Source organism: Hipposideros armiger, unplaced genomic scaffold, assembly GCF_001890085.2.
Source record: "Hipposideros armiger isolate ML-2016 unplaced genomic scaffold, ASM189008v1 scaffold_40, whole genome shotgun sequence".
NCBI lineage: Eukaryota > Metazoa > Chordata > Mammalia > Chiroptera > Hipposideridae > Hipposideros > Hipposideros armiger.
This window is the reverse complement of record NW_017731390.1, coordinates 4,008,023-4,017,442: the sequence shown is the minus strand read 5'-3', so window position 1 is coordinate 4,017,442 and position 9,420 is coordinate 4,008,023. Positions and strand designations below refer to the sequence as shown.

At 49.9% G+C, this 9,420-nt stretch overlaps 1 protein-coding gene across 3 annotated transcripts in view; it reads left to right on the top strand.

Moving 5' to 3' along the window:
• The window catches only part of PLXDC1 (plexin domain containing 1), a 59,970-nt gene extending 51,208 nt beyond the window's left edge, over nucleotides 1-8,762 (top strand). For 2 of the 3 annotated variants that reach the window (XM_019638880.1, XM_019638879.1), the window contains exons 12-14: nucleotides 1,345-1,380; nucleotides 3,517-3,677; nucleotides 5,118-8,762. In XM_019638880.1, the coding sequence (XP_019494425.1) occupies nucleotides 1,345-1,380; nucleotides 3,517-3,677; nucleotides 5,118-5,237 (317 nt within the window). In that variant the 3' untranslated portion in view covers nucleotides 5,238-8,762. The remainder of the gene's footprint in view (nucleotides 1-1,344; nucleotides 1,381-3,516; nucleotides 3,678-5,117) is intronic. The other variant, XM_019638881.1, reaches the window with a different exon arrangement.
• Nucleotides 8,763-9,420: the final 658 nt, after the last annotated feature.

The window sequence follows — 9,420 nt, the reverse complement described above, 5'->3', positions numbered from 1 at the left end:
GTATCAAAATTTTACGTAAAGACAGGATCAACCCTGCTTTACGTGTCTCACCCTAATCCCAGCCTTACCCCCTAATGCGGAGGGCAGTTCAGGGCTGACACCTCTGAAAGAGGAATAGTGGAGGGAAGAAGGGTGTTCCCTGCAGGAGGAACAGAGTACACAGCCCCTCAGAGACATGCAAGCCAAGGCCTTCCTGAGTGCCTCGCAGCAGCTTGTTACAGACACTCCTGTGGCCTTGAGTTGTGAGTGAGTGACAGGAGGAAAGGTTAGGGATGGATTGCAAGGACCTTGAACGCCTGTGAATACAGGGGAGCCAGTAAACCCCTTAAGATGACATGGATGGTGGAGGTGCTGGAGGGGGAAGAGGAATGAAATGCATGTTGCCAGCCCTAAACTGTGGACTGGTTCGATTTGTTTAAAGTTTTGGTGCTTAAAGCAGCCACCTGCAGTCATCTAGAGCATTCCCCTGACTCAGAACTCACGCTTCCCTTTCTCCCATGTGACCGCGGGGGAAGAACCACAGGACGGGCCAACCACTGGAACTTGTTAGGAAGCCGCGGAACACACACCCTGAGGTGGGGAGAGAGTGTTGGTGTGGAAATCCGTCCCCCACGTTGTACGTGGGGGTGGTCTCCAGGCAAATCTGATCTGGTGACATACTCACCCCCTCCGCCAATCCTTCGTCAGCTTCCCATCGCCCCTTAGGAGAACATGAAAAGTCCTCCCCTTGGTTTCCAGGCAGCCATTCCCACCCCACCCGACCCCCAGCCTCATTCTCACCTCCTCCCCTCCTCCCCCCACACCACGCTCATCCTCTCCACCCTCCAGCTACATGGAACTGCTTTTTATTTCTCAACAGGCCAAGTTCTTGCTGACTATGAGCATTTACCCATGCTCTTTCCTCTGTCTGAAACCTTTTCTCAGCCCCGTAGTTCACCCCTCCTTCAAGCTTCCTTTGTCTGGTGAGGCCTCCAGTCAGAGCTTCATTATACTGGATTTTTATTGTCCTTCCACCGCCCCACCCCGCCACGTGTTAACTCCCTGAGGGCAGAGACCATGTCTATCCTCAGCACCTACTCCTAGTGGTCAACTCATAGTCATCCTCAAGTAAGTGTTTGTTGAATGAATGAACACGAGACTAGGAAAACTTGGCTTGTTCATGGCCTTCTACCATTACATTGCTGTGTGACTTTGAGCAAGTCACCTCCCCTCTGTGTGCTTCAGTTTTCTTGCCTCTGAAATGAAGTGTTGGACTATACCTCCCTAAAGTACCATCCAGACCTAAAGTGACAAAGACCCTAATGATTCCACTAATCTTGTGCCTTCCCTCCTTTCTCTTGGAAGATGACACCAAGTTGAATCCCTATGCGGGAGAAGATGGTGAGTACAGGGCTCCCTGCCCCTCTTCATCAGATCCATTGCCTTTTGGAATGTCCCTCCCCCCCAAAGAGGGTGCAGCAGTCACCTTGCCTCTTTGTTTTTATTCCTAGTAGGGGTGGGGAGAACAACAGCAGCCTGAGCTTCCTGGACCTCCTGCTGGGTGGGAAGGCAGGGGACTTCTGAGCTCAGGCCCCCTCTATGTGTCTACATCTAGACATTCCTGGTCTCAGTCAGGAACCTCCTTTAGTTCTTCTCCAAGCCTCTCTGCTCTTAAATATTTACAACCCTAAAAGGAGTGAGAGGAGGAGGGAAGGGCTGAGAGGGCCGGTGTGGCGGCCGGTGTGGGGCCTGTGGCCTCCATCCTCTCGCCCCCGTGGGCCTCACAGTCAGTGAGAGGTGGAGAGCAGCTTCTCCCACCTCAACCTTCCTTGGGTTCCCAACCTGGGTTGGCAGAGAGTACACAAAAGTTGTCTGCCACAATTTTTACAGGGTGCCAGATGGTGAGGTCCCCTGCCCCAGGATTAGCTGGGAGAGTCATTTCCTCTCTGACGATATGAAGTGGCCCCACCTCCCCTGCCCTTCTCCCAAAGCCAGCTCAGGCCCTTGCTGCAACCACTGTAAGGGGGAGATGGAAATGCCTTCCAACTCCAGGGCCTGGGAGGCCTGGGGTTCCAGCAGGAGAGGAGGGGCTATTAATGCAGCACAGTTTAACCTGGTCTCCTGTCAGAGATGAAGCCATTACTCTTATGTGGGTAGCTGGTGTGAGTGTGCATGAATGTTGAGAGGTGTGGGAGCAGGGTGGGGGTGTGGGGCAACTGGGCCACGTTCCCCTTGCTCTGTTACCATTGTGCTCATCAGCCCAAGCCCTGACCAGCACATCATCAGGGTCACTGTAAACTGTGGGTTGGCTGATCGCCAAGTCAGGGGAGGCCAGCTTGAGGGCATGTCACCTCAACTCTCCCACCTGTGAGCAAATAGTGCCCTGGGTTAATCCCTCTCCTGGGTTTCCTCTGCTTGCAGAGAAGAGGGGTTGGGGAGGGCAATGATTTTGAATGCATGCCACATCCTATTAAAAATCCCCATCCCCTGTTGACTCCCATCCTACCCACTAGCTATGTAAATAAGATTAGACATTCCTGTTGTTTATATGCTCATCTGTCTCTATTTCATTATCTCCACATTCCTTTAGGGTAGGAAGAAAAAGCAAATAGCCGCCCCAGGTAGTATCAGGAAGTTAGGCCTCTTAGAGGCTGGCACTGACTGCGTCCTTGGGCAAATCACTTGACCTCTCTGTATTTCCATTACCTCAGCCACACAGGAAGGGTGAGACTGGATGAGTTTCCAGCTGGAGAGTCTATGGAAATACTCAGTCTCCTCCTTGGGATATATTTCAAATGCTCGGGATGTTCTCAGGGACTGCCTGCTGCTTTATTAGCCCTCCGGAGGACCTCGCTCATTTCTTTTATTGAGCTCCTACGATGGGTCAGCCATTTTTTTCTAAAAGCTGAGGACACAGATGAATAAGACACTGTCTGTGCCCTCCAAGAGGTCACAATCTGGTAGTGGACAGTGACAGGTAAAAATATGGTCATTTTGCTACCATAATACCTGACACTTACTGAAGTCACCCGATAGACGAGCCATGGTCCTCGGTACTTGACATGAATTATCTCATTTTAACCCTCACAATAACTCCAGCAAGTAGTTATTAATTACCCTTGTTCTACAGAAGTGATATCTGAGACACAGAGAGGTTAAATAATTTGCAAGGTCACACAGCTAGTGAGTGGAAGAGCCTGGATTTGAACTCAGGCAGCCAGATTCCAGTTCCCAAACTCTACCATCACATACCCATTGTGAATTCCTTAAGAGTGCTTACATGGCATGAGTATCAAAGAGAACTTCTTTTATGATCCTTATTAGACATTTAGACAGCTTTAAACGATTTTGGAAAACCACCTGAACCATGCCACGTTAATGCCATGCTCATGATTCCACCCACTCCGGGCCCATGTATTTGGTAAATATACCTAAAGTTTCTGTTGGCTTTTCTCTGGGACTTTGTCAGAACCCAGGACTCCATGGCCCCCCTTCTTTGCTCCCCTGCAGCTGCCCTGCCCTAACGTCTCTCCACAGGCCTTCAGAACAACCTGTCCCCTAAGACGAAGGCCCCCCCTGTGCACCTGGGCACCATTGTGGGCATCGTGCTGGCAGTCCTCCTTGTGGTGGCCATCATCCTGGCAGGGATTTACATCAGTGGCCACCCCACCTCCAATGCTGCTCTCTTCTTCATCGAGGTAAGTGTAGAGTTTGGCCACAGCTCCACCATTTGCTTCGCATCAGCCATTTGCCCCAGCCATTCCGTACCTGCCTCTCCCCGTCTCATTCCTTACCCGCCACCTGAGGAAGCTTCGTTGATCCCATCTTGGGACATCTCACACTGGCTAGTGCCCTTTTACTCCCCAACTCCCAGGATTCTGCACCTCAGAATTCCTCCAGCCCCCCTGTCCTGTCTGCTTTTGCTCGCCCACTTGTGAAGTCAGAAGAGGCCTCAGGGGAAAGAAAGAAGGCCAAAGGTGCCACACGTGCCTGTTTAGTGGCTGTGCAGCAATTGCTAATGACTTATGGTCTCTCATGGCCAAATTCCAGGCCCAGTGCTTATTCAAAGCCATAACGTAACCGAGGTGTCTGCCTCTTTGGCTGCTCTGTAGTTTTTTTTTATTAGAATTGACAAACTATTATAATAACAAGAGTTGCTCTTTCTGGGAGCTCTCATTAAGGATGCTACAGTTTTACATACCTCAGAATTTGGAAGAGCCAGCCCGAAGTTCAGCATGGGACGTGAGGCCCAGCCCCCTTCGCTCTGGGCCACAAAGCTCAGCCCTCCACCCTCAGCTTCTCACTATCTCTCCACATGGCACAGCGGTGGCACCTCTGTGATTACAGTCTCCTCCACAGGGTACACAAGCCCACTGACCTCATTACCCAGAGGCTCAGGTGGTTCCTTCCTCTTTATTTATTTTTTAAATATATATATATATATATTTATATTTTTGGGGAACATTGTTTTTCCAGGACCCATCCGCTCCAAGTCAAGTAGTTGTTTCAATCTAGTTGTGGAGGGCACAGCTCAGTGGCCCATGTGGGGATCGAACTGGCAACCTTGGTGTTATATGCATTCTAACCAACTGAGCTAACCAGCCGCCCTCCCCTCCTCTTTGTTTAGATACCCCATGTTTCTCGTGAGTTCTAACCAGTCATTTTTAAGTCTTAGCCTACTTAATATCATCTGGGGAACTACAGACCCCCCCCAGCCACAGGGATGCTAATGGGGCAGGTCTAAGGCAGACATAGTAATCTGCATTTTCATAAGCTCCCCAACTGACTCTGATGTCATACTTGTACTGTCTGCAGGGGTACCTTGGCATTTCTAGAACCTCCCAGATCATTCTGTATCTCACCCACTTCCACACTTTCCATAGTCTTGGGGCTCCACGCCGTATGTTGCTAAAGCTTTCTTTCACCTTTTGTCCTGTCACCCGCACACCTCAGCAGATTTCCCAGCGGTTGAGGGATCACAGCAGGGCGCCCTCTGTAGAGAGGATCCCTGAACTTCACTCGGCTTTCAGTAGGCCCCCACTGCCCTTGAAAAGAGCCTCAATTCTCTGTGCTGTCCCTGGGGGGTGGTCCCCAGTGGGTGAGATCATGCCTGCTGACTCTGGTCTGTGCCCCCACAGCGGAGACCTCACCACTGGCCGACCATTAAGTTCCGCAACCACCCCAACCACTCCACCTACACGGAGGTGGAACCATCAGGCCATGAGAAGGAGGGCTTTGTGGAGGCTGAGCAGTGCTGAGAGCACCTTGGAAGGGTAGGATGGAAGACCCCAGAGACCCTAATAAAAGCGAGTCAAGCAAAGCAGAGAAGTGCTTTTTCTTAGCCTCCTCCAAACATATCCTGGTTGGGAAGATGGGACAGTGGTTTGTGGTGCTAGACCTACAGTTTGGCCATCACACCCCAGTTATTGAAGCAGGGGGCAGAAAAGCAACCACACTGAGTTTTTAAGGAACAATGACCTAATTTCATCCTGTTTTGATGCAAGGGGTCATCCCTTCTGGGGCTGTCAATGGTCTACCCTGTAGCTGCCCCAGAGGCCCCCTCCCACCCGGAGATGGCCAGAAGCCTGCATATGACACAAGAGAACTGAACTCTCCATTGGGGCTGCCGCATCCCAGGGTCCATAGACTCAAGAGCTGGTCCTCATGGCTATGGATTCGGCACATTCAGCCCCTGCTTCTGTGGCTCTGGAAGTCTGGAGGAGTTCGCTCCATCTGTTAAACATAGGTACGGCTGCTCTCAGCCCTTCGTCAAGCCACAGATGGCATGTTGTCATCAGTGGAAAGCCAAAGGAGAGGGGAGAAGAGAACTGGTGAGGAAAATTGCATCTTTAGGCTTTGCTCTCTCAACTTGCCCCTTCTGCTGAGAACCAGCGCTTCTGCTTCGGACGTGTGTGCAGCCTGCGTCATGGCCTTTACCCCAGGTGTGCCCAGCCTCGGCCTGGCGAGCCACGCGGGGCTCTTTATTCCAATGGCACGTTTGGTATCCATTGTATTCACTGACTTGATCTTCTGTCAGTGCCAGTAAGTACCTCCAAGGGCAGAGCTTGCCTGATACGCTTTTTCCTCTTCCAAACTGAATTTCGATAGCCATGAAAGAGAAACAGGGTGGTCTATTGAGACATGCCCAGCAGGGAACTTCAGTTGGAGTCGTTTGAGAAGCTGCCAATTGGAACAGAGGCCTCTGACATGGGAAGGAGGGACTTTCTATGGAAAACCTTGACTTGGAAAGCTGCTTCCATCTCCCCAGCTCTGCTGGAAGTTTTGGGGCCACAGAGTTTAGGCTTCCAAACTTAACCTGGTTTTAAGGGAATTCTGTCTTAGATGGGAGACAGGGCTGCTTCTGAAGAGCATTTAAAATGAAAATCCACAGCTCACCCTCAGTCAAAGTAAAACATAACAGCAGTAAATAACTAGTAAATCGCAGTCATGCCCTTTTCCGCATATCATCAGGACACTGCCCAAGAAAGAAGTTAGTCTAAATATACAGCCTCCCAAAGGGGAGGTAGGGAGACTACAAGTAACCAAACACATCCAAACACTCCACGGGTGTTTTTCCAGGTGCTCCACGGTTTATCCTCGATGAGGACACTAATAACAATCAGAGTAGGAAATGTGCCGGACCTTGGCAACATATATATTTTTTTCATAAACCTGACAAGGAAGATCTATGGGGAGGGTTGGAAATTGAGAAAGAAAAAAGACAATGCAGCAGAGAGAACAGGGTTCTTTTCAAGCCTCTGAGGGACAGAAAGGTCTGTCACAGAGCTCTCTTAATGAGAGACGCGCAGCCAGGCACTGCGGTGATCTGGGCTCCCAGTACTCCGGGCCAGCAGGAGGCTAATTTTTGTTCTTGCTCAACCAGCAAAGCATTTATGAGCCTTATGTGTCTAAAACGGCCAGTGGGCCAGTTTCTGTTGTGGCCAAATGCAGTGCCCAGCACCATTTGTCCCGCTCCCAACCCCAACGTGCTTCTTCCCAGTGGGAGCTCTGCCAGCCACTCTAGATTCCTGAACAGAAAGGACACCGAGAGTGAAGAAAGGGGCGGTGACGCACTGAGGCCTCTGCCATAATGATTGCAGGTGGGGAAAGACTACCTGGTGCCTCTGCTGGCCTGGTCAGAGAAGCCTGGCTGACCCCTGGGGTGACAGTGGGGATGGCAGTGGCAATGTCTGGCAGCAGGTAGCCTGGTTTGTTTACAGCAAAAAGAACTAAAGATGTGTCATTAAGAGAGGCCTCTGGACATTAAGAGCCTCCGGATTGCTCAAGCCAAAGCATGGAAGCCTGGTGCTCCCAAGAAACAGAGCCCAGCACTCAGAGTGAATGCTGGGTCCCAGCTATCCTTAGGCTCTCTCACGTTTCTTAGACAGACCCTAGAGTTTTACTCTAAGGCTTAGAGCATGTTAGCTGGGTAGCTGAGGAGAGTGACCAGAAGGAGACATCGGGGTCTCATGGCCAACCCTCCGAGTTTGGCGGACAGTCCAGGAAGGCAAAATAGCATTTCACGTACTGGGCACAATCAACCAGAGAGAGGGTGTAGACTTCCAGGCCCCTCAACCCAACAGGCATATACAGTTTCCAAGGAAAGCAGGTGATTGACAGTTCCTTCCCTCCGTGGTGTCTCCGGGCAGCCTCACAGTGATCCCGTGGGACAGGAAGCTTTAACCTGGTGAAATAGGGCTCTGGGGAGCTGTCTGTGTTGTACCCAGAAATAAGTAGGTCTCAGGGAGGCTCTGCTTTACACCAGAGCTCTTGAGAGAGCCAACAAGAACATGGGAATAAGAAGAGGAATGAGGAGGCTGAGAAGGGGACCCTGGATCACGCTGTGAGCACAACCTCATTCTCCTTTAATCAGTCACTCCTAGATTTTCGGGCATGTCCAGTAAGGTCCCAGGGGATTCTGATTCTAGAACGTGAGTGCTTAAGAGACCAGCCATCAACCCCAGCACCCAGAAATGCCCCAGGTAGCAGATGGGGTTTCCAAGCTTGACTGATTGGCTACCTCCCTCCCGCCATAAATCAGGTATTACCTGCTCAGCCCAGCAGGCCCCTGATTCTGGAAGCCACTTTTTCAGGTCTCAGCCTCGAGCCCAAGGTTGAAAATGTCCTTTTGTCACTATTAGAGGCTCTCAATCGATCTATGAAAGCAATTTTTAAAATTCAATGGGTTCCACCAGGGATCCCCTGTGTAATGTATTCCTGTGTGTATATGTATAGATTTAGGCATACACACGCATGCACACATGTGCATTTTATCGCTAAAAACGTTGGATGAAGCTATAGCTGTGCTCAGCCTGTAGCTTGATTTATTAAATTAAGACAGTGGCAAAAGCTGCCAGCCAACCACACTATTTGAAAAGCAGGGTGTTCACCGCTTGAGCTGATCACTCAACCGGTTATGGGTGGGCAGGGCTAAGACTTTTCTCTGGGTCCTGGAACAAGTAACAGATCAGCAGCTGCATCCAGACTCCCTGGCCTTGAGAAGCGCTACCAGGTAGAGTCACAGATAAAATGCAGCCAATCTCTCTCTCTCTCTCTCTCTCTCTCTCTCTCTCTCTCTCTCTCTCTTTTTCTCTCTCTCTCTCTCCATCCTCACTTCTCCTCCACCCCCCAAGAAAAACCTACCTGAATTTACAGCACAATTAGAAGTTATGTGGGGATTGAGGGCATCCTAGCTGCCCTAAATGCAATGTACTCACGGATTTAGTGTGAATTCTCTGCATGGATTCTCAGTGTTCATAATAAAAGGTAACATTCTTTTATGACTCCTGCTGTGTGCAAAATAAAGTGCAAACGACTTTGAGTGACAGTCTGCAAATCACCACACATACCTTAATCCTGATGATTGACATCTTTTCTAAGGACCTTCACTAAGGAGCATAGGAACAGCCTCCATCAATCTGCCCAACAGAAATGCTTTTCCCAACCTCCTGTCCCACCTCCAGGAGAAACAGCCTGGCAAGAGACCCACCTGTTTATTTATTTGGGGTTCGTGGAAATCCCTGGAAGTAAACTTCATGGGTTTCTAATCTATCTAAAGTTACAAAATAAATCTGTATAAGTTAATGCTGCCGCATTTCTGGAAGCTTTGCATTCGAACCACTTTAGCAGCCTCATTGTGTTTTCATTACTTTGTGTTTTCATTACTTTGTGTTTTTTGCTCATAAAACATGGTTAAGCAAACCAAAACAAAGAGAGAAAAAATATGAACTCCTCACAGCCAAAATCAGCTATGCCAAATTTCAGGCTCCAAACAAGCCAGTTTATAAATAAACATGCTGTGTTTGCCAGATAAAGAGGAATGTGTTGGAGAAGGCTATGTAGACTGGTGGAGAAAGTGCCCGGCTACACAGTGAGTCAGAAGGTGGGAGCTGTAGCCCCAGCCCTGTCCTTGAGGAGCTGTGTGATGTGGGCCAAGTCACC